The sequence below is a fragment of the Athalia rosae genome, chromosome 1 (genome assembly GCF_917208135.1).
Source record: "Athalia rosae chromosome 1, iyAthRosa1.1, whole genome shotgun sequence".
Taxonomy (NCBI): Eukaryota; Metazoa; Arthropoda; class Insecta; order Hymenoptera; family Athaliidae; genus Athalia; species Athalia rosae.
This window is the reverse complement of record NC_064026.1, coordinates 14,871,405-14,894,125: the sequence shown is the minus strand read 5'-3', so window position 1 is coordinate 14,894,125 and position 22,721 is coordinate 14,871,405. Positions and strand designations below refer to the sequence as shown.

Sequence of the window (22,721 nt, the reverse complement as noted above, 5' to 3'; positions counted from 1 at the left end):
CAGAATATATAGACAACCGGCGATTTTCGACGGGCGCACAACTGCGGCCCTGATCGGGTTAAAAGGGGGCATTCTACCGTGATAACTTGGCGACAGAGGGGGGCTACGGAGAAAGTGCACCAACTTTATAAATACATGAACGACCGGAGAACCGAGCGCATTTCCACTATAGCTCTTCTAAATCGATCGATATTATCGGTTAATTGCAAATATGACGGTGTCGTCAGTTCTCGTCGAATCGCTGGTATTTTTGAGTGTCCTTGCCACGGCGCTGGCGTCCTTGCGTGAGTAAACGACGTTCCTCGATTATTTTTTCTAACCGCTCGCTAACTATTTCCGCCATATCGGCTGCACCGGCGTGCAACCGTCGAAATCTAACAATCTCGTTGGGAGTGATCTCGGGTATTCGCGGATTCGCTCAGCGATCTGGTCGCGCGATACCTTCCCAGTTAATCGTCGTCGTTACCCCAGGTGCGAATCCTCCGTACTCGTTACTCGATCGACTCGAGGCGACGATCGTTGACGTCGTCTCACTTTCGCTTGGTACGCTTTCGATTTCAACGTGAATTTTCGATACGAGGCTGTGACAAAGCGTCGACTGCACCGCGATATTGATTCAACTGGGCAAAGCCGAGACTAGTGTATCGTATGGCTTTTGTCGAATTTCTCGGCTCGATTACCATGTGGTAACAATTTCTTGCAGCTCCCGGCGTGATGCCGTGTTCGACGGACGGCGATTTGGAGACCTACAACAATTGCGTTCTGCAACAAGTCGCGGTGCTCAGACCTTATCTCCCCAAAGGAATCGCTTCCCTGAAATTGCCGGCTCTGGATCCTCTGCTTCTGCCCTCCCTGACGATCGACAGAAACCTGGACGCTCTGAAAATCAAGGCCAACATGACCCAAGTTCACGTTTACGGAGTATCGAACTTCCTCATCGACGAACTCAAGGCCCATCCGAAGGATCTCAGCGTAGAGATGACCCTGTCGTTGCCCGAACTCCAAGTCAACGGCGATTACGATATACAGGGAAGAATTTTGCTACTGCCGCTCAGCGGCGTGGGAAATTTCAAAGGGAACTTCTGTGAGTCCGCGTTGACGATTTATTTTTTTCCTTCCTTTGACATTTCGTCCGTGCAATTTGTCTTATTTTCTCTCGTTTCGTCCGCAGCTGGGACCAAGGCGCACGTTATGGCCAGAGGTAAAGAGACGGCGGACAAAAACGGAATCCAAAGAGTCGAAATAGACGATATCGAATTGAAAATTCGCGTTGGCGACGGAACATTGACACTGAAAGCTCCGCCGAGGCACACGTTAGCAGGTCGGTATAATGGCGACACGTTTTACGATCACCTTGCAACGAGAATACCTCGACAAATTATTTATTACCGCCGTCGAATGCGGACGTAGGTTATTTTTGCGCAATCTGAACCGTGTGTCGGTTGCGTTAACTTTTCACCGCGGTGCTCCGACCTCTGCATCTTCGAATCAATGTCGGCCCACGCGTCATTCGGTCAATAGGAAATGTTCGACGTCGTTACGTAACGCCGTGCAGGACGCGAGCGGCGTTGGACGGGTCAAGGAAAATTGCAAAACAATTGAGTTCTTCCGGACGTTGAGAGTCGATCTTCGAACAATCCGTCTACGGTATAACGATTATTTATGGGTAAAGTAATGTTGTATTAATTTCAGCCGACGCGGCCGCAGCTTTTTTCAACTCGAACCCAAGGCTGGTACTCGACATCGCCAGTCCCATAATCGAAGACACCGCCGTCACCATAAGCAAGGCTCTGGCTGCGCGAGCCCTCGGCGTTCTCACCAAACAGGAAATTCTTCCGTGAAGAGAATCTATTTAAGCGCCCCCGTTCGATGTTAGGGTGGAAACATCGAACAAACATAACGTCCTCAGATACGAAAGTTTCTGAACGATACTGTACATAGATTTATAACGTACTCTTATACCAAATAATAACCCACTTTCTACACGATTGCATCTGATTTTTTCTCAATAATATTTTTTTTTTTTACTTTTTCTTTCAAATATTATTGCATATTTTTTTTTCTTCTCTCGCCTTATATTTCACGGATTCAGACGTCGTCTGTGGATCGGAGCGTACTTCGGCTGAAATGAGCAAACCTCATTTTTGCATATCTTGCGCAACCTTATTGGCAACGTCGATAAAAAAAAAGGTCACAGTGAAAGGGCACAGCGATGGTTCCCGAGGCTGGTTCAATCAATTCTGAAATGACGGGAGACTCGCCTAGCATTCGGAAATTCAATTGTTGCCACATCTGTAACAAGCGAATAAATTCTTGCCTCTCGACAATCGCGATCGGAAGATCGACGGACATGCTCCGCGTTCCGACATTTTTTACACTAAAGTCCGAAAATCCACGTTACAAATTCGAACGTGTTAGGAAAATTTTTATTCTCCATTTTGTATTCTACGAATTACGCGCCACGATTGCTCAGGACAAGGGTATATCTTGCCTTGTATTGGGGTAGGAGGGTGTTGAATTACGTGCGCCAAATAAAAATTATTACAAAATATATTTCTTCGTTAAAATATTCGATAACAGTTATAAGATGAGGGGGCGGTCAAGGATCAATGGATAATCGATCGTTGATCGGTTTTCGGTGGGCAACCGAAGTCGTAATCCTGATACGGTTTTCACATCTCGCTCGCTACTACATCGGCTAGCCGGATCATTTGTCTGGAAAAAGTTCTTTGTACGTGAACGAGCGCGTGATCTTGTTGGCAATTTCGGTGAAGAGATCGGCCAGCGATGATTCCAATACCGGTTTTATCTCCTCCAAAAACAGTGCACTGTTCGCATTGAGAACTTCGTTGGTAGCGGTACCTGAAAGGCGAAAAAAAAAATAAAATCAGCGAACGGATCGTTCGTTCGTTCGTTGTCTAAAAACGTAAGAGCGTAAAATATAAACGTCTCGCGAAAGGGTTCGAATCGACGAAATGAAATGAAACACCTCGACGTACACGACGTATGTACCGGAAAGAGGATCTGACGGTGAAACGAAAATTTTATGAATCCCTCTCCGCAAACCGAGCTCTTTGACCCCTGCGATCAGCGAATGGTCGCGAGGACGCAAGGCCGAAGGTTCGAAGTACTATAGAAATGCGTCTCAAAAGTCACAAGGCTGGGGGGTTTTTTTGTCGTCCTTGGTGAATTCCGCCTCGGAACTCGGGACGTCTTTGGAACGGCACTCGCTATCAGCGTCGAGTTTTTGGCTACGACCAAATCCGACGTTCCGCAACGCATATATGGTATGCGAATCGAATCTAGTCGGTGTTAGAGAATTGAAATTAGCTGCTTTTCATTCCGTGCAGGTGCAACGGAGAAAGTGTCGCGTACTTCGGCTCAACGATCTTGGATCTCTTCATTCAACGCGAGTCTTGGAATATGGCATTGCCGTACCCAGCTGCTATCCGATCGTTGGAATCCGTTGCTGTTGATAATTCCGCGCTATTCAACGGTCACGCGGCAACAGCTTAGGTACGAGGGTTACTCGGCTTCGATGCCATCGGCTGGAAATGAAATGTTCTTCTTCTTCTTCTCCAAGGTCGATCCGAGGACAGCGAAACAATACGAGATCCACAATGACACTACGCTCGACAGGGACTCTGCCCTCGTCGTTCCTAGGAATAATTTTTTTCATCACATGACGTTGCCAACCCGATATAACGCCATTCGGAAAATTACGGCTCCTTAGGCATCGAAAGAGAAGCCAAAAATGGGGGAAAAAAATGTGTTGAGATAAGGAGTAGCCGGAAAATCTTAGCCGAATATTTCCAGTCGTTGTTCGCCCGCTGTTTTTTTTGTTGAGTTTTAGAACAACTCATTTCCAACAGATTTCAGTCGAAGCAAAAAAAATATGTAAATTGATCGTAACGACGAAATGATCGAAATCGCATAATGGTAGTGCGTATCGTATTGGGTGTCGGCGAGTCATGGATGTGTGTGAAATTGTTCTCCATCCCCGATCGGTCGTAGTCGTGGAGGAAGTGTTAATAATTTTTTCGACGAATCGAGACCTCGAGTCTTCCCAATTGGTCGAAGAAGGTGAGATTATTCAACCGCGTGCGGAGCGCGGAGAACCTAGACCCCGATGAATTTAATCGGCCATCTCGCGAGGCTCGTGGTTTGATTTTTAATTTGTAATTTTCACTTATCCGGACACCCCAGTCTTCTCTCTCTCTCTCTCTCTCTCTCTGCATCTCTTCCTCTTCCGATTAACAAGCGAGGGAATAGTTTCGTTGTAAACTTACCGAGTACGGGATCTCCGCCGAATAAATCTGTCAGGTGAACCTTTGCCACCCCGATCTTTATGTTGAGTTTCATCCTCTCGAAGTTCAAATACTCGACTCCCTCCCTGAGAACCTTTTCCCCCCGCAGGATTACGTCCGACGAATAACCGGCTGTAAAATTAAGAGAACGACGTATCCGTGGTCGTCATTAGCATAGACGGCAAACGTCGATCAAATAATAATAACTTAGGAATCCTTACTGAAATTTCCACTGATATCTCCCTTCCCGGATAATCTCAAGAGCAGCACGGTGGCGTCCATCTGATATTTTCCCTTGAAACTAAGCTCGTCGAACGTGAGTTTGAAGGTGAACGTGTTGTCCTTCAAATTCGACTTCAGATTATGAACTTTGAACGAAGAAGGACCCTTGACCTGAGTATTCGTGCAAACGGAGATTTTCATGAATACGCCCTTTGTCGGATTGACGTTGTCAGTCCGGTAGGTATTTACCTCTATGTTCGTCAAATTGACGTCCAGTCTAGCTCCCACGGGACCTCGCAACAACCGGATGTTCTTCAGTTCGAACGGTTCCAAGGGGGGCACCTCTAATTCCGGTATTCCAGGTATAAGTTTTTCCCTGAGGCCTTCGATGGTATTGAAGATACACTCGTTGAACTTTGGCTCATTTTTTTTGCACGCCACGATGTAAGGAGCTGAAAAAAAAAAACGAAATCATTCCCGCGTCACCTGCGTACGGAATGGAAGGAAGAAGGAATAATTTTTCCAAACGGGCATTAAACATCGCGGAGAGTATAAAATATAATTAGTGGGCGGAGATCGTTCGCTATGATCCGCAAAAGTATAGGAATAAAAATGGGGAGAAAAAAAAAAAAAAATACGAGGCAAAAACGTTTAGAATACCGCGTATGTAGAGAGCTATTTACATAATCGAGATCAGGTATATTTTACACGAGGTGGAAAGATTTTATACCAATCGTAAATTTATATCGTGTCACGGATGCAGGTATTCCAAAACGAATGATTCAGTGCGGACAAGAACTATGGAATAACGTGTTTCATTTCGAAAAAAAAAGTACGGCAAAATATCTACGAAACACTGTTGAAAAACCATCGGCCCCGACTTCGTTTTCTCTTTGCTTTTTTTTCATTCAATTTTTATCATATTTTATGTGCAGATTAGATTTCTCTGTAAAAAAAAAACTACGACGAACTTTGGGGCTTTGGTTTTCAAAATTTTTCAGGAATTTCGACGACCACGGGCACAGGAATTGTTGGCCGATTTATAATCGACGGATTGTTCGAATATCGAACGATTGACTTTTTAATTGGATACTCTGTACTCACGATAGAAGTATATCGAATGAAATACTCACGTAAAACGGCGATCGCCGATCCAGCGAACAATACAGTCAGCCTGCAAGGAAAACGAACTTTTTAGAATAGCTGATAATGACACGAAAAAAATAAAGATAAAGCGATGTAAACAGAAACTACGGGAATATCGAAACACCTGCAGTAACGTCACGCACTGTCAATTTTCATTATTAGGCCCTATCTTTTAGTACAGACGGTTTAGGATTATTTTTTTTTTTCATCAATCTTTTTTTAACGAAACACTGGATCGTTCAACGGGGGCGATTTTTTTTTTTTTTTTTTTTTTTCTTTTTACGTCATTCGCGTGTTACAACGGCGTTGAGAAAATATGCGAAAGAAATAAATATTCTAACGTGAATTTTAACGGAGACGTCGAGATGTTCGAAACGTGGATAAAATTTCAATTCGCCTACCATAAACGTAATAAAATATTAAAATTCCTCGCGCCGGTCATCTTCTAGTTTATTCAACGCGTCGCTCTTCGAAATTGAGATGCACTTAATCCGCGGATACAAAGTGTTATAAGCCCTGTACTTGCATTTTAGATTTCTCGATCGGTTGATTACCTCGTTCCACTTGGCAGCCATTGGCTCGTGGGTTTTCATCGGCTTTTAAAACACTCCCGCTATACGGAGAACGTTGGACATGGGAGTTTTCACCACCGTTTCACACCTGGGATCGTTGCGGATTACCGATCCCTTCCCTTTTACAATCACCTCAGCGATCCGAATATCATTCGATACCCCGCATTTCTATGCTCCGTATTTCGCGAGATCGGAATCAACTTTTCGGCAACCGTTCCGAAATGAAGTACTTTTTTTTTTCGCCTGAACCATTCGAAATTTATTCGATTCGATTCACGTCTTGTCGCCATATATTTGTGCGAACATGTCCCGAAATCGGAGGTAAATTGAAATTAATTCGAACAATCGATCGTTAGATTGATGTCGCGACATTGTCATTCGTTTGTTTCAATCGAAGCGAAGGTTCTTCAGCCTTCGATTCTTCCTCTTCTTTATTCTTCGTTCTTCGGATCGGATGTACCGAAATTATTTTCGATCGGAAAAAACAGCTACTCGACGAGAGGGATCGGGAGAAAAAAATTTCCATCTCATTGTCGAGCTCCGAGGAACGAGAGCGACGTCATCGGGTACCTCAGTTTTTCTCCCCGTCGGAATAGTTTTCGATGATCTTAGAAGCAATTAGGTAATAACACGAATTCGTTAAAGATCAAGGTCGCGGATGGGACTTCGAAAACGTTAGGGAATTTATTCGAATAAAAAGAAAGGAAGAAAAAAAAAAAGAAAAACAATTTTGAACCCAATTCCGTCTCCGTCAAAAGTGAGGATAAATAATGAAAAAAAAATTATGACGGTTACGCTACAGCGTGTCAATTCGCATCTGGATATATCCCATAGTTCTCGCACAGAGATTATTGCAACGTCACGTGTTTCGACTTTTACATCCTCGAGATTGTTGATCCGTTCGACTCGACCGTTTAATTGACCAGAGTGAACAAAAAATCAGGCGAATTGAACAGAAGCAAAAAAATTTAGGAAATAGAAAGAAAAAGACGAACGAATTCTCGTCGTAAAAGCGCGATAACCCCGAGCTATACCAAAAATCAAGATGAACAACAAACGTAATTATCCTTGCGAATAACATCCGTCTGATTTATTGAATGACGCGCAGTACAACGTACCGTAAATTTGACAACAGAGAGTGATGTACAGCGCGTTAAATTTTTCATTGGAAGTTTTCTAACAAAAAAAATTAAGTAATCTCTATTCCCGATGTCGAGTATACAGATATTATGCATAAACGAGGGGATATACATAACAACTGGTTTTTGAATTGAACTATAAAAATTAACTGACACAAGCTCCTATGCGAAGGTAAATAGTGAAAGCGAAACTCGACAATTTTTGTTCATTTTTTTCTTTTTAATTTCGTTTCTCAAATACGTACGTAATTTTTAACTATTCATTTGCCTCTGATTTTTTTATTCCTCTCGTTATCTCGAGTTTGTTACAACGAGCACGAAACCGAATGCCTTGTATAAAAATGCTAACCGATCTTCGGCCCAGAGACCGAAATAGTCATTCGACTTTTTACAAAAAAGAACTTATTCAACTAAATTTTTCATTATTTTCGATATCCTCGCGATCGATCATTCCTCGAGTATAGCATGTATATAACTGCGAGCCTACCGATTGGTACACGACTAAACACTCTCTACCTACTTGGAATAAAATCAAAGGTCCTTTCAAATCATTCGCGCGATTCAAACTCGCAAAAGAAAAATCATCCTTCCTTTTCCTTTTTTTTTTTTTCTTTTTTTGCAATATTTTCTTTCTTTCTCTTTCGTTTTACATTTATGTATAACACGTTGTAACACCACGTTACGTGATGTCTTCCGAAACTGTATAACGTATAAGTTTACAACGCGATTCGAGAAGGGCGATAGGTAAAGTTTAAATATCATTCGATCGGTAGTCATTTATTTTATCATTTTTTGAATCATTATCGGGAACATGTACATATTCACGTCCAGGTATAACAGCAGCAGTCGTAGATATCGGTTAGCTACTTTCTTTCGTTGTTATTATTATTATTATTATTTTCTTTCTTCTGGTCTTTTTTCTCTCAACTTGGAACAAATTTTTCTCTCGTCTTCCGAAGTTAATCTTTTGTTCTCCTTATTTATTCGTTCGCCTCGTGAATCTTTTTTTCATTCATATTTACCCATTCGGCGTGTGTGTATACGTATGTATAATCGTCGCGCAAACGACGCGTAGACTCGACCGTGATGGATGGATTCGTTATACCTATACCCGAGCGATGCATCCACAAAGATATATCTACGACGAGATAAACAACCGCTGCATTCTGCATGACCAATTGTTTTTCCATAACTTCCTATGCTTACCCACTCTGCTTACTCACTACGTAAGTACGTGTAATATACTTACAACTGACAGCGGTGTCCTTGCGCATACATCGTATGGTTATACTTCTTCTTGATTTCCTGCATCAATCCACCTGTGAGACGAGGTCATAGAAATTCTAATATTATATACCTGAGCTCGTACATATCCATCTACGACGTACGTTCACGTGTATCGTTATCTTCTTTCGATCTATCGGTTCCGGAAACCCGTTACTCTGGAATCGGCGTTATTTTTGGCAGGGCGTTTTTCGTTCCCTCGATATTTTCCGAAACCGATTCGTTCCAACGACGAAATTCGTCGGTCTCTTCCAACTGAGAGATGCGCGAAGGTCGTTCGTTCGAACGACTAATTTTTAAGCGTGGTTACCGATGTACAAATTCATTTCGATTATCTTCAACTGCGTTCGCGTGTATTCAACGACCATTCGTGTACCCGATCATCGGATTTTTCATTTTTCGCAACGTTTGTCACCCGCTTGGCGAAACCACGAGTCATCGTCTGCCTAGCAGCCGCGTATCGGCTGCAACGCGGCTGCATGCGCGCGTTTCCATGCGGTTTTCAGCGTTACGATGCGGCGTGTTTTATGAAAAAAAAAAAAAAAAATAAAAAATAAAAAAAAAAAACTGCGGACGTATCCACCTACCGGTAGCACACAGACGACGAATCATTCAAACCTTGACCCTCGATGATCGTTTTTAATTATCCCGCTGGAAAAAAACAGTTTACGATATACAGGTATACATGAAGTTATTGAACACCAGCGCGTACATGTGCGTCGGATTAATCGGCTACCGCGCGCGCGGTTGCCTTTCGAAAATAACTCGAATAACATCGAAATTTTTATTTTTTCACACAAACGTTACGCGCGAAATATCGTAGCCGGGGTATGCGTACAGCACGAAAATTTTTCACCTTCGTTACCCTTTGCGGATCTTACCTAATTATATGTTTCTTCTTTTTGTTTTTTCGAATTTTTTCGTCCCCTTGTTTGCGAACGCGGTCGCAGCGTGTAGCGCACACCGATCGAAATAACATGGGAAACCCGAACGCGACTATTTTATCCCTTTTTTTTCCCCCTCTCTTTCGACTTCATCTATTCATGTGTCGTTCGAGTGATGTTAATTTTTTCGTTTCTTTCTTTTCAAATTCTGCCGTAGTTGGCGGCTTTATTACGAAGCAGTTGTAATACAGATGCGGCGTTTCGCTTGTAGTCCGAGAGAAGCGGTGGTGGGGGCGGGTGACTTGGGGGAGCTTAAACGCGGGGGACGTAAAACGCGATCGGCCATGGCCCTGAACTTACTAGAATCGGAATAATCGTAAGGTCGCTTCGGCCGTCGAATGTATAAATGAGGCATCCCTGATCGGCGGACGTCAGTCGGGTGTTTCGCTGCAATCAATTGCAGAAGTCTTTACCGGACTTAGTTTTATCGACATTCTTTTCATCCACTTCATGCGAATATATATATATGAATAATTTTTGAATTCATATTTCATATAACGAACATCGAGTGCCGCATACAAGATAATCATGCTGCAGCAATACGTCCTCACCATTTTTCTGGCGGGACTAGCCATCGCCGAAGTCCGTAAGTGAAGCTTTACCCCCTGTACACCGCGAACCGCGCGGTCGTCGTTTTCGCGTAGATCAATTTTTTCAAATTTTCTTCAACTTCAAATTTTCGCAACGATCATCGTGCGAAATTTTCTACAATGTGATTACCTTGTTGCAGCATCTTACTTCGACGTTTGCGGTCGTAGGAATCCAAATCTGAACGATTGCGTATTGAAGAGTGTTGTCAAAATGAAAGACAAATTGCGAAACGGTATTCCGGAATTGGATATACCGTCGATCGAACCGTTGACACTCGACGAAATACGTCTCGCCGACGAACCCTCGTTCAAGGCGATCGCGCAGAACGTCAAGCTCTACGGGTTCCCGGACTTCGAAGTAAAATCTCTTCGCTGTGATTTGAAAAACCAAAGATTCGACATCGAGGTCTCTTTCAAGAGGATCAATCTCAGTGCCGAGTACGACGTTGCGACCAGAGTCGTCGTTCCCATCGCTGGAAAAGGACCGATCAACATCATCGCAGGTACCTACCGATCATCCTCACACATACGAACGTCCACGGTTGCTTCATTCGCTATTTCGGAAATTTTCGAATATCGTATTCATCGAGCCCATGAGTTACGCGTGATCTTCCGTTGTGATAATTTGTGAAAGCATCTATCCCTCGATTTATCTATCCGTCCATCTGACGACGCGTACGTTAATCAATATTTTCTAAACACCCGATCACGTAAGGTGAATCGCATCGGCGATGATTAGATCGTCGAGGTCTTCATCGACCAAGGATCGACTGCAGTTATGCAACGTATATACTGTAATCATGTATACTAGAGACGCGCGCGCCGTTCAGACAAATAACACCGAAATCTATGGGGAATAGCGAGCGAAATCTGTCGAACGTTCGAATCGTTCGTTAATTTATTGATTTTTCTATTTTTTTTTTTCTCTTTCTAGTCCTTTTCAGTTTTTTAATATCTCATTCTCAAACAGTTAGTTTCGTCAGCGGTTACGCGACTTGCGCAACGTAGATATATCACGTTGAATGTCAAGCGGCAGCTCTGACGTAAAAATAAAACTAAAAATCGATTGACCCCAGGCAACGTTATGTACACACACTACTGTCTTGCGCAGCTTTTTCGAGCGTCGAAATCTCCCGCGCGCTCGACGACCGTCCCGTATAGCGCGCGGTGGTGTCGTTCGATGAAAATTTTTCTCGCTACGGAAAATTCGCGAAAATTGTCCGAAGCGTCATTCTCACCTTCGCACGATCGCGGGTCGCTGTTTAGTATTTTTATCGCGATCCCGATCAAACTTTCCCCGGCGTTCCTTTCACGGAGAACAATGGGGCTCGCGTGTCGATGGAAAATTATTGGACGGCGAGGAGCTTTTCGTCAACCGAGTCAACCGCGAGCGATATATTTCACGCGACATCGTTATAGAAGCTGCGTTGAGAACGAAAATTTAGCCGGTACGATAAGAATCGGAAAGCGATTATCCCGAACAATCTATACAACGCGAATAATTTGGGTTTCGCAAACCGGTATGAACACCAGCGATTAGTGATCGCAAAAAATAGTGTAGAAAATAAAAATTCAGGTCAAGGGACCGGTGCGGCTGTCGCAGAGATTTCGGTGCCTCCGACAGTGGCATAGATCCACGAGAACGCGACCTTGATGCATGCATGCGATCGGTGGTGAAACTGAAACATTTACTTTGTTTATTCGATTTTTATTTCTCTGCAAATGGTGATTATTTATTTATTTTTTTTTTTTTTCTACATTTCGAATCGCGTGTCGTCGGATCTATATGAACGTTGCGTATCGCGCGCACGTCCGAACGAAATGTTTGAAGTAATTGTTTTCTTTTTTTTTCATTTCATTTCTTGTGTTCGCGCAGAGGACGTCGACGCCAAAGTAACCCTGAAGTACCGACTGATCGATCACAAGGGAGCCAAATATTTGTTCTTCCCGACGATGGTGACGAAACTGAACATCAGGGACTACACATCCCATTTCGTCTCGCGAGAGGGATCGGACGGAGCCCTGGCCGAAGGAATAAACGCCGCTCTGTCTCAAAGCCGACAAGAAATATTGGCGACCATCATTCCGAATTTGGAAAAGGTTGTTTCCGAGCGCATACTTCACATGACCAACAGAATTTGCAAGCACTTCGTTTACGACGAGATACTCCCCGATCGCGAGTAGGAAGATTCGATCGCTTGCTTATGTAGAGGTAAAACACGTAGAGTGCAGAGCGGAAATTTCTTCCAACGAAAAGAGTAAGTCGGAAAGAAAAATTTCAACGAATCGGATTTCCTAATTTCTCGCGTTCGAATACGGCTGACCGAAGAAAATTAATCGTCTCGTCCGGCGATCGCCGTCGTAAATTATTGTATAGGTATATAAAATAAAATAAAATAAAATAAACTAAAATAAGAGGAAAAAAAATGTAAAAGACAAAGATCTGATTGTAAGTATTATGTAATATTTGAAGATGCACTGTACGTATGTATGTAAATATATATATATATAAAGTTGTAAATAATATATATAGGCCTCGCTGAGGTCCAACATATAAATCTTCTGTAAACGATAAAAGCATACCATTATTCACCTTCCGCAACAACATAGGTACCCATACACGTACCTATATAATTGTTGTACCGTGAAACTAGTCGTCCTTGCCATCGCCGTTGCGCTAGACGCGCTGCACGATTTCAACACAACCGTCGGACGAAATCAGGCCCCGTTTCCCCTCCCCCCCCCCCCCCCCCCGCCGCTTTTGTAACGTCACTGATTATTAATTAACGCGTCGTATATACCTATCCGAACGATAGACGTCTCTATACGTTTCAATGATTGAATATCACATCGTTACTGGCCACAGTCGGCAAACTTCTCGCGGTCCGCACAGCATACGAAACCATGTAACGTAAAAGTTGATGTTCCGCGAATGGACTCTGATCAGCCTCACGGGTTTAGAAAAAAAAAAAAAAAAGAAAAACGAGGAAAAATAAAATCATGCAAAGTTGGATTGCACGCGCGATAAAAAAAAGAAAAAAAAAAAATGAAAAAATAAACAAAAAAAAAAAATGACAAGCTAATTGTGTAATCGGACAACGTATCGATACGCTTTATAATTATATCGTCATTTTAAACGGTTATACAGAGACAAGCGAATTAGTATCGGCATCGATTATAATATATTATTTCGTAATGAAAAAAAAAATGTTTTTTTTTTTTCAACTAAATTTAAACACCTTCTTCTTGTTTTTTTTTTTTTCTTTCTTTTATTCGGTACACATGTATGCTAAGTTACTATAAATTAAGTTACTTTATGCACGATTAGGGATACGCGAAATTGATTTTACCGTAAATTATAAATATCGGGTGACGATAATAACAATGAGAAAAACTTTCCATCGCATGCGCACCGGCGGAATAATTTTCACAACAGTCTTGGAATTATTCATACTGCTGAAGCTTATCTAATCACTATACAGTTTATAACGATCAACAGATACGCCCTAGAATATTCATAAAATATGAATGGATTTTTAATAAGTTTATCTCCCTACGTCGGGTGATTTTTATTTTTCGTTTTTTTTCTTCGTTCTACTCGCTAACAATCTTTCCGAATATTTCGGATTTGTACAGAGGGAAAAAAAAAAAACAAACATTATTTCTAAAACGCCCCAAACGTACGTCGGACGTCTACCGACCGATCAATCATCCGGGAACAATTGTTGCCAGGTAAAAGGTTCGACGATATTGTTGGCAATTCTTTGAAACGTTTCCGACAAAGCTTTCTCCAACAGTGGCTGAAGTTCACGGAGAAATACATCGAAGTTATTGTTTATCGCCGAATTGACGAGGTCGCCCAATGTGCGATCGCCGCCGAAGAGATTTTCGAGCTCGACGTAGCCGTTGCCCACGGTGAACTTGACGTGGAAATCCGTGTAACGCAGACGGTCCTCGCCGTTCGCGTCTTTTTTCACCTCACCCTTGAGGTCCACGGATCCGGTACAAGCGGTGAAATTGCCGCGCATCGGTCCCGAACCTGCGATGGGCAACAACAACACCTTGCCGTCCACGTGATACATCGCGTCGATGTAGAGGTGAGGGAGGTCCATCGAGAATTGACAGTGCATCGTGTCGAAATCGAGCCTGCGAATATGGAAATTTGAAAAAATACGGGAGACGACGTGAAGAATTGAATTTTTGAGATTTTGTGTTTTTTTTCATACGATTCGTTTTACTCGAGAGTCGATGAATGTTTCTTATTTTTAGAACGCGACCGCTTTTCGCGCAAAACTTTTTCGTCGATCGCGAAAATATTTACTTTGCCGCTGAAATTATTTACTCGAATACAAATTTCACAAACTCTCGGAGCAAAAATATTTTTTGCGAAAAAACCGCTCAATCTGTACAGTTTGCGTGATGTGGGAGGCGTTAACACGTTTTCGCAATAGTTTTGAGGTAAATTTTAGTCGTCGGTTCGGACGTTTTTGCTTATTACGGTCCAAATATCACCCCAGTTACAACAATTGAAAACAATAGTTTCTTCGTCAACTTGCTCCTCGCGAGACGACTGCGGATTTTCCGCGAATTATTGACACGATACGAACGTTCGATGATATTCGCATATTCTATGAGAAGGAAATTCGATCCGCCGAGTTACAGGTGCGGCGGTATAGCGAAATACGCTACTGCGATTCCGTCAACGGTTTGAATGTCAAAACGCAGCAGCGATTATGTTCGGAATACCGAAGATTCGTACTCCATTATCAGAATTTTTGTCGGATTACTAATTCCCAGAACGCATATACGTTCGTGCGTCGAATAATTCGGTTATTCTCCCGATGCTGAAATTGAGCGGCAATGCAATTTTTCAAGTGAATTCGACGAGATGAACGTATCGCGCGAGGACGAAACCGACAAGCGCGAAATACGCGAGGTTGTCCCGAAACAAAAAAAAAACAAACAGAAAAACAAAAAAACAAAAAAACTTCACGCGAAACAAGCGGCGAAGCGCACATGTAGAAATTGCAAAATTTTTCACGGTCCGTTTCCAGCACGAGTCTAATTGTTCGATTGAAATTCAATCAGTTGATTCATTACCATCGAAATGGCGCATAATCGTCCCGCGTTGACAATCGCTGCTCCTCATTCGAATTCGATCTATCGGATTCTAATGGCGAATCGGTCGGCAGTTATGTCCATTTGGAGTTATTACTTCGAAAGCGAATGGGTCTTAAACTATAAATTGAATCGATTCGACATCAGGCGCGTAAGACAGCGAACGTAGTAAAATTAATCGAATCCATCTATTGCCGATAGCTTCGAATCGATTATCAAGATCACGAAGTGGCAATGGTTGACCAAACGACACCTCGCCGAGTTTCGAGGTCTTATTGCCAAATGGTACGTTCGTAATATCCCATTGTCTTACGGTGTTGATATACGATAATTTTTCACCGTTCGTTCGATTGTATTTTCTTCTGTACATATATTTTTTCCTCTATAAATTTTTCAGCGATTGTGTCAAGGACGCGGCACGCGACTTCGAACGCTCCGGGAATACAAACGACTCGTTTACCCCTCGCAAACAATTGTTTTTTTTTTTTTTATTTTTCATTTTTTTTTTTTTCATTTTTTTACATTACTTACCGCGAACGCGTTCGGACTGTAACGAGGAAAACCATTGATATTCAGCCGCAACGCGAAAACACCGCGTAGCTCGCGAAATGCACTTTGTCAAAAATTAAACGCTGCGCTGATCTGCGGCGTTCGATTCGATCTTGAAAATGTAAAATATCGAGCATTCCGCGACGATCCATCGCGAATGATTGTGTGGTGGAACGAAGGAAAAAAAAAAAATAAACGTTACTCAACGAAACGTTGATTTCATCGAAGCGGAGGACGAGCTTACTTGAATCCTCTGATGGTGTAATCGCTGGCACCGTAGGTTCGTATATCTCTGGCGGTGATTTTCAATCCGGTACTTTCGGCAGCGACCAATTCCTTCAAGTACAACGGCTCCAGGGATGGTATGTTCAGCTCGGGAACTCCGGACAGCAGATAGGGTCGCAGAAATTCGACGCTTTTCGCTATACAATCGTTCACTTGCGGATCCTTCCGCTTGCAGACGTGAATAAAGTCGGCTGTGTGAGATATAAGTAGAGTTATTTAGTGAGGGGCGAACGTTAGAGATCCGGAATCGGAAAAATGGCGGCCCTGAAAACGAGAAGTTTTCGGTTTCCCGTTCCTAACTCGGGAGGAAGCAGAAAAAAAAATAAATAAATAAATAAAGGTAAAGCTTTTTTTCACTCACGGAGTTCGGCCGCAGAAGTCATCGCGGTGGCGGTCAGTAGCAGAACGATATTGAACGGAAGCATCTCGAAGGAGCGCGCGAAATCGGAGGACGAGAAAAAATGAAGATTCGAGTAACGAGGGAATAAATAGTTTTCCAGCGAATTAGTCTTCGGTAGAGCAAACCGACGATCTCGACGACAGTTTTTGACAGCCTCGTTGCAAATGAGAATCATGAATTGTGTTCGAAGACCTTATAGAACCTAACCTACCCCCCTCCACCACGTACAATTAAATCCGCCATTGTCTCCTGCCCCAAGCTTCGGCCATGGTGTAGCTCGTGAGAAACGTGTGATCTCTATTCGCAAGCTCTCCCTTTCCTCGGAAGCTGCCCATGCTACGCGAACACGCGAAGAGTAACAAAAAACAAAAAACAAAAAAAAAAACAGAGAACTAAAAAAGCGGAAAATTAGACCCCGCGGAGACCTCGAACCGCCGTCGTTCCAATTATTCACGGAGTCTTTGGTCAGAAAATTAGGGAAACCGAACGTTGACTGATATCGGCCTTCCTGTTTTTCCTTCGTTTCCTTTTCTCTCGTATCACCCGACGACCTCATATTTACGAACAAAGTATCGGTTCGCAGATCGATGTAACAATTTTCGCTCGCTAAGAACTGACATATCGGATAATCGACGGGCACGAAGTTGCGTTCGTGATGCACGGTAATTTACAGCGTGGGCGTTCCATGTACGTCTCGATGAAAAATCAACGATATCGCACCCCCGGAGACGCGGCGGATGACACACGCGAAGGGGCAAATGATTGCTTTCTTAAATCGCGATTCTAAAATATCGAGGAATCTGGAATTCGACGGGTACGCCGGTTGTCTCCTATTACCGTGCAATTTCCGCGTCTCAGATAATTTCCAAGTCTGACCCTGTCATTCTATGCGGGCGTAATGATCCGTACGAGTTGTCGCGCAACGGACAGCCATTGCGCAACGATTATTCGCCGCATCTTAGGTATATCTCTGCGGATATCTGTTTTTTTTTTGTTTTTTTTTTTTTTGTTTTTTTAAACTTCTTCTGTCTTTTTTTGTCCGCTCAGTTCGAAGTTGATTCGTTGCTCGAAAAATTACACCCTCAACGCCCGGATTGTGAATAAGAAAAGGGAAAAATATCGAGCGTGTTGAAGTTGATGGAGAAAAATATCCGCGGTATTATAGCACGGTTGAGTGACGTTAATGAGACGTTATAGAAATGTTCCAAATTCTCCGTATCCTCGTATACCTCGTAGGTTTATTTTCCATGAGATACACCGAGGGGCGCGGACGACAGGTGAACTACGATGCGATATAAAATGCAGTGTAATTTCACTGGCTGATATAATGAAGGGTTAAAGATAGCGGAATAATGGTAGATTCTTATTCCTTCATTGCTGGTTAAAAAAATGACGGTTTTCCTTTCGGAATACCGGTAATTGAGATAAGCTGTCAACAGCTGCACGATGCATATAACTCGCTGCTCAGCCGGAGGAACTGGCTGATTTTCAAATGAAGTAAGAACGAGAAAAGGCGGAACGGCTGAAATGAATTATTTTCAAATTGCGTTTTAAAATATTTCGAGTATACGATTATGTACACGTGATGATAATTCTTGAAGGTCGATAAGCAAAACCTTTGAACAATATTCGTCAGAAAATTCCTGACGGGATAAACGTGATCGCAATGCAAATGTCCTCTTGAAAATGAATCATGACGGTACGTTATACTTGTTGGTTTGTTTTTATTACCTATGGCTTCCGAGTAACGATGACGCGTCGTATAAGTTGGCAAGTATCCAACCGCGCCAAAGATCGTAAACAAACAAAAAAAATCATTGTACTCTCCGACCGGACGTTAACTCCCTTGATTTTTACCGAATTTGGTGAAGTTTTATTCATCTCGGATGAGACCGATGTACGTTGAGTAATTCGATTTTAAAGTCGTTCGAGGGTTTGGAAATTAGATTTATTTGCGGAAATGACGAGATGAGGTGTCACCGGTCTCCTTTTTCGTGGGGCTTATTTTCTTATCCAAAAATTGCTTGATGAATTTTGAAATTTTTCACTTCGTGGAAACTGGATGAAATTCTAGTGATATATTCTTTGGGTTAATGAATTTTTTACTTCGAGGATCGTCGCCCAAAATCATAAAAATTCTTGGAAAATTTTCACCCGGCAGACATACCATATATATATAATCAACGAGTGGATATAATTTTCTTGTAAAATTTATTCAATAAATACACACGTACAAAAAGTTACAGAAAAATACAATCGCCCTAATGCTAGATACACAGTGATGATCCTAACGAGATAAGTTTTTTTTTTTTTTTTTTTTTTAATCATAAGAAAAATACACTGGCAATGAGTGGTGATTCTCATCGGTGCAACAGTGAAAATTGACGTACGAAATTTTTCATTTCAACCTCGATTGCAAATTTTCAAAAATTGATCAATGAGAAGCACCCTTTGTCAAGAATCTGATGCGGACAATGTGAGATTTGTGATAAACGATGATTCTGACATTCGAAGAATGAAATGAATATTTTGAAGATGAGCTAATTCTGAGTTGATACGTAATCAGCGAATAGATTGCGTGCTCGTCATGTTCGCATGGTAATCGCACAATGATCAAGCACGATAATAAAGCTTCCCCTTATTCTAACGTTGCGCACCAAAAATGCAAAATTTTTATTCCAAAGGCGATAAAAACTTGCGTTCAGAAACTGCGGCAACATACACGCGTACATTCATAAAATAATTGAACTGCGAAAATCACACGAAGGTGAAATGTATATCGACGAGCGAGAATAACAAAAAGATCACAACAAAGAAATTGAAATAACAGAAAAATTGAGATTGCCCTGATTCCCTGATCCTGTAGGAATTGCGTTTAATCGCGAGTAAATTTGGCAAGGCTTTGTTAAGTGCGTCACACCGAACGGTATGATGAAAAAATTCACGCAGGTCAACGACGGGCTTCGCGAGCTGTGTCCACTGTGGAAAAATATAGAAAATCGGAAACAGACGGACGCTAATTGAACAGCTTCCGTTCTACGGTAAGCGGGACCGAATGATGTTCCACTTTTTCTTTTCCCCTCGAAGAACGTCCTCACGAACATAATTACGACAATTCTAGGTTCCTTCGCAACGATAACAGCTGTGCAGAAAAATCAGCGCCATCTTGGAACTGGATAACCATTTTCATTCCGAGGCAATACCGCCCAGCAGCTGATATACGGTGATTCTAACGAAGAGACCCTGTCCGGGACTGAGAACGCGAATCTTCCTTTTTCAAATTGTTAGAATTACCCAACGTGTAGCGCATAAAATGTATCTATGACGTCACTCAATATCCAGCTCGATTCCTATAAGGGTTGATTTGCGCTGACGAATCCCTACCGCGTCGCAACACATACGCTTTTATTTCGTAGGAATTGAGAGCTTCATTTCGTTTTTTGTTTCCCGTATTTTAGTTTGTTTGTTTGTTTGTTTTTTTTTTTTCCTGGGTTGGTTGGTTGGTTCGTTTGTTTTCTGTTTTGTTGTTGGGATGACTTCCGACTTTTCCACTTCCCGTTTAATCTTCGATCCATGCGTCGTACGGTACCTGGGCGAATAATTTCTCGACAAAAGCGGTCATAACTTGAACCAGCTTGCGCCGTAGATCTGGTTTCATCTCTTTCAGAAGTTCCTGACTGTTACTGTTGATGAAAAGATTGAGGGCTGCTTCTGCGGATATAAGAAAAAGAAGAAGATAACGATGACAATCGGCATTTCAGCGCGGCAGCGAATAAAATAGTTTCGTCAACGGGGGAAATAACTTCGAATATTCGTGAAAAACCACGCGCCACTTACGGAGTATGGTGTTCCCGTCGTGGACGTTGTCGACCCCCATACGGATATTTTGCACGCTGAAATCCATCTTGAGTTGCTGAAGATGAAGATATTTCCTTCCGCCGATCGGAGTCGGTTTAGCTCTGATGAATACTTTGGCTTTCACTCCCTCTGCGAATTGAAAATAGATCGCGATAAAATGACGATCATTCGAACGCGTCCCGTTTAACGAGAAGCAACGAGAGTCGCGCCTACCCGACCAACGACGTTTCGAACAATTATCGAGAAGCCGAGCGCTGATCAAACAAAGAATTTCACCGGATAACTTTTAAGCTGTCCAATTCTTGGCGAAAGTTGAACGAAAGGCGACGCGTTACCAACGCAAATTCGCGCCAACTTCCGACATTCGGCAAACAGTCGTTAAATATATTTTTCTTTTTAGTTGTTTTTTTTTTTTTTTTCAATACATTTCGGGTCAACGCCGACTGGAACGTGCGCCGCTTGAGATTCGGCTAATCGACGCGATCCCGATCGTACACCTCGTGAGAGGTAAGTGATTTGCGTATTTTCAAATTTTTTCGAAAGATTTTTGTGCGAGTAAATGTGTGCAGGCGTCTCACCATATTCGCCCCAATAATCACCGGCGCCGCTCGCTTGGACCAAAATAAGCTTCCCGCTGGATCTGTAGTTCGCCTTCGCCCTTATGTGAGGTATGCTGAGGGCGAGTTGAATTTGTACCTCGTCGTCGGTCATCCTGGCCCTAAGTCCGGTGACGCGTAGCGCCGAGACTCCCTTAGCTTCGACTTCCTTGAACTGCGCTCTGTATCCGTCGGGTCCGCCGCCAAGAGCGATGTGGAGTTCGTCCAAGATTATCGGTTCGACTTCGTTGTAGCCGAGCTGGGGTAAGCCTAGATTTTCGCCGATTGATTAATAACCTGATGGGCATTTTTTTTAAATTTCTTACACTCTACTTCTCCGAACGACTAACATCCGGTAACGGCGACCGAGTCCACGCCATAGACCACGCGTACAAGAAACTCGAAACGAAGTAAGAATGAACGGTACCAGCGATTGCGTACATTTCGAAGAACTACTTCTGTACGTATATCCGTACACCGTTTACATGACGACCGACCGATCGAGTTCCTAAGCAGACGTCTAGAAGCGATCGTTCAACGCCTGAGTAAGTAAGTATCGTTAGCACTTGGAATGTAGGACAGTGGGTGACCATTCGAATACACCGTTATAAACCAGTTGCTTTTTCTTTTGTTTCTTTTCTCGGCTATCCGCCTGTGTTATTCTTCCATTATTTATTTAGTCTAAATACCAGATATTCATCGAATCCACGGCTCTACGTCCACATCGGTGAAATGAGTACGAGCGATAAAAAATGTACTCTCAAGTTTGACGTTCGACTTTTATTCATTTCGTTCCATCGACGAATTCAAACTTCGGTCGCCGACGACGACCGGGGGGGGGGGGGGGGGGGGCCCGGAAGGGGTGCGTTTTCGGATGACCTTGAAACGAAATTTCACTTACCGTGTTTAAAATGTTCGGCGAGAACGTTAGCCGAATGTGCCAAGCAAGCTTCTAGATGCGGATCCCTTCTCGAACATGGTTCGAGGAATTCCAATCCCCGATATTTGCCGATAGCGTCGACCCCGACAGAGCAGAGCACCAAACTCGCGCACAAAACTAGAGCACCCTTCATTCTTCGATGTTCCGATTATTACGCTTCGAGAACTCTTCTCGTTTTTTTTTTATCGCAGACTCAAAATATTCTCGGGCTTACACGAAATTCGCGTCACTCGATATCGGAAATGAAAATTCGGCCGGACGACCCGATTAATTTTTTGGTTCGTCAATATCTTTTTTACATTCAATTTCGAACCTGACTAACAGTTCCCTTGGGTTCTTCCCGAAGAATGTCGACCGACAGTTGGGACGCACCGACTTATATCGCCTTGACATTGCCCCCGCTGGAGGACGAAGGAGTGGGGGATCCCGGGGCAAAGACTTTCTTCCCAAACATAAATAATTTATAATACCCCTCGGCTCCTAAAGTCGTCAAGTTTCATTGTTCGACGTTGCTGGTCATTATGAAATATTTTAATGACCAACGACTCCGCTGTAGAAAAATTCGCAAATTATTACGGCGCGTCGTGGTATTTTTTGTGTTTTTCGTTTCTCGTATTTGTTGTCGTTTTGTTTTGTTTTGTTTTTTGTTTTTTTTTTTTTGTTTTCATCCCGGGCAGCCCCGTCATTAATTTTCATTTCTCCGTAGCTACTTTATACACAAACACACTAGCATCCGTACATTCGCGACTATACTCGGAAATCCACGAGAGA

The 22,721-nt window shown here is 42.8% G+C and overlaps 5 protein-coding genes across 9 annotated transcripts; 2 read left to right on the top strand and 3 right to left on the bottom strand.

The window, feature by feature from the left end:
• The first annotated feature begins 126 nt into the window (after positions 1–126).
• On the top strand, positions 127–1,988 carry LOC105690449 (circadian clock-controlled protein daywake-like). The gene is made up of 4 exons (XM_012408229.2): positions 127–284; positions 704–1,084; positions 1,172–1,321; positions 1,693–1,988. Exons 1-4 carry the CDS (start codon positions 212–214, stop codon positions 1,839–1,841), a joined length of 753 nt encoding a protein of 250 aa, XP_012263652.2. The 5' UTR covers positions 127–211; the 3' UTR covers positions 1,842–1,988.
• A 544-nt stretch (positions 1,989–2,532) lies between these two features.
• LOC105690479 (circadian clock-controlled protein daywake-like) lies at positions 2,533–12,917 on the bottom strand. Of its 5 annotated transcripts, none has more exons than XM_048658037.1 (7): positions 8,744–9,833; positions 8,636–8,691; positions 5,663–5,703; positions 4,779–4,981; positions 4,529–4,700; positions 4,290–4,439; positions 2,533–2,862 (listed from the first exon to the last, which is right to left on the bottom strand). In XM_048658037.1, exons 2-7 carry the CDS (start codon positions 8,662–8,664, stop codon positions 2,708–2,710), a joined length of 750 nt encoding a protein of 249 aa, XP_048513994.1. In that variant the 5' UTR covers positions 8,665–8,691; positions 8,744–9,833; the 3' UTR covers positions 2,533–2,707. The 5 variants fall into 5 exon arrangements, with proteins under 5 accessions (XP_048513994.1, XP_048513998.1, XP_048513988.1 ...); XM_048658041.1 differs by having other exon boundaries at positions 8,775–9,833; XM_048658031.1 differs by lacking the exons at positions 8,636–8,691; positions 8,744–9,833 and adding an exon at positions 12,831–12,917.
• On the top strand, positions 9,982–12,776 carry LOC105690656. The gene is made up of 3 exons (XM_012408652.3): positions 9,982–10,200; positions 10,345–10,707; positions 12,081–12,776. The coding sequence occupies exons 1-3, from the start codon at positions 10,143–10,145 to the stop codon at positions 12,386–12,388; spliced, it is 729 nt and encodes a 242-aa protein (XP_012264075.1). The 5' UTR covers positions 9,982–10,142; the 3' UTR covers positions 12,389–12,776.
• A 533-nt stretch (positions 12,918–13,450) lies between the features above and the next one.
• LOC105690500 (protein takeout) lies at positions 13,451–16,740 on the bottom strand. The gene is made up of 3 exons (XM_012408294.3): positions 16,518–16,740; positions 16,116–16,347; positions 13,451–14,350 (listed from the first exon to the last, which is right to left on the bottom strand). The coding sequence occupies exons 1-3, from the start codon at positions 16,729–16,731 to the stop codon at positions 13,909–13,911; spliced, it is 888 nt and encodes a 295-aa protein (XP_012263717.3). The 5' UTR covers positions 16,732–16,740; the 3' UTR covers positions 13,451–13,908.
• A 2,010-nt stretch (positions 16,741–18,750) lies between these two features.
• LOC105690525 (protein takeout) lies at positions 18,751–22,318 on the bottom strand. The gene is made up of 4 exons (XM_012408343.3): positions 21,912–22,318; positions 20,993–21,280; positions 20,394–20,543; positions 18,751–20,267 (listed from the first exon to the last, which is right to left on the bottom strand). Exons 1-4 carry the CDS (start codon positions 22,081–22,083, stop codon positions 20,116–20,118), a joined length of 762 nt encoding a protein of 253 aa, XP_012263766.1. The 5' UTR covers positions 22,084–22,318; the 3' UTR covers positions 18,751–20,115.
• Positions 22,319–22,721: the final 403 nt, after the last annotated feature.

Excerpts from the sequence above, each read along its gene's own strand:
- LOC105690449 (XM_012408229.2), top strand. The coding sequence starts at position 212 with ATGACGGTGTCGTCAGTTCTCGTCGAATCGCTGGTATTTTTGAGTGTC. Across the intron at positions 285-703 it reads CACGGCGCTGGCGTCCTTGC|CTCCCGGCGTGATGCCGTGT; the intron begins GTGAGTAAACGA and ends AATTTCTTGCAG. Across the intron at positions 1,085-1,171 it reads AAATTTCAAAGGGAACTTCT|CTGGGACCAAGGCGCACGTT; the intron begins GTGAGTCCGCGT and ends TTTCGTCCGCAG.
- LOC105690479 (XM_020855063.2), bottom strand. The coding sequence starts at position 8,697 with ATGCAGGAAATCAAGAAGAAGTATAACCATACGATGTATGCGCAAGGA. Across the intron at positions 4,440-4,528 it reads AGATATCAGTGGAAATTTCA|CCGGTTATTCGTCGGACGTA; the intron begins GTAAGGATTCCT and ends TTAATTTTACAG. Across the intron at positions 2,863-4,289 it reads CGGCGGAGATCCCGTACTCG|GTACCGCTACCAACGAAGTT; the intron begins GTAAGTTTACAA and ends TTCGCCTTTCAG.
- LOC105690656 (XM_012408652.3), top strand. The coding sequence starts at position 10,143 with ATGCTGCAGCAATACGTCCTCACCATTTTTCTGGCGGGACTAGCCATC. Across the intron at positions 10,201-10,344 it reads ACTAGCCATCGCCGAAGTCC|CATCTTACTTCGACGTTTGC; the intron begins GTAAGTGAAGCT and ends ACCTTGTTGCAG. Across the intron at positions 10,708-12,080 it reads ACCGATCAACATCATCGCAG|AGGACGTCGACGCCAAAGTA; the intron begins GTACCTACCGAT and ends GTGTTCGCGCAG.
- LOC105690500 (XM_012408294.3), bottom strand. The coding sequence starts at position 16,731 with ATGATTCTCATTTGCAACGAGGCTGTCAAAAACTGTCGTCGAGATCGT. Across the intron at positions 16,348-16,517 it reads GACTTCTGCGGCCGAACTCC|CCGACTTTATTCACGTCTGC; the intron begins GTGAGTGAAAAA and ends TATCTCACACAG. Across the intron at positions 14,351-16,115 it reads TACACCATCAGAGGATTCAA|GCTCGATTTCGACACGATGC; the intron begins GTAAGCTCGTCC and ends CCATATTCGCAG.
- LOC105690525 (XM_012408343.3), bottom strand. The coding sequence starts at position 22,083 with ATGAAGGGTGCTCTAGTTTTGTGCGCGAGTTTGGTGCTCTGCTCTGTC. Across the intron at positions 21,281-21,911 it reads CGCCGAACATTTTAAACACG|GCTTACCCCAGCTCGGCTAC; the intron begins GTAAGTGAAATT and ends GCGAAAATCTAG. Across the intron at positions 20,268-20,393 it reads CGACGGGAACACCATACTCC|AAGCAGCCCTCAATCTTTTC; the intron begins GTAAGTGGCGCG and ends TTATATCCGCAG.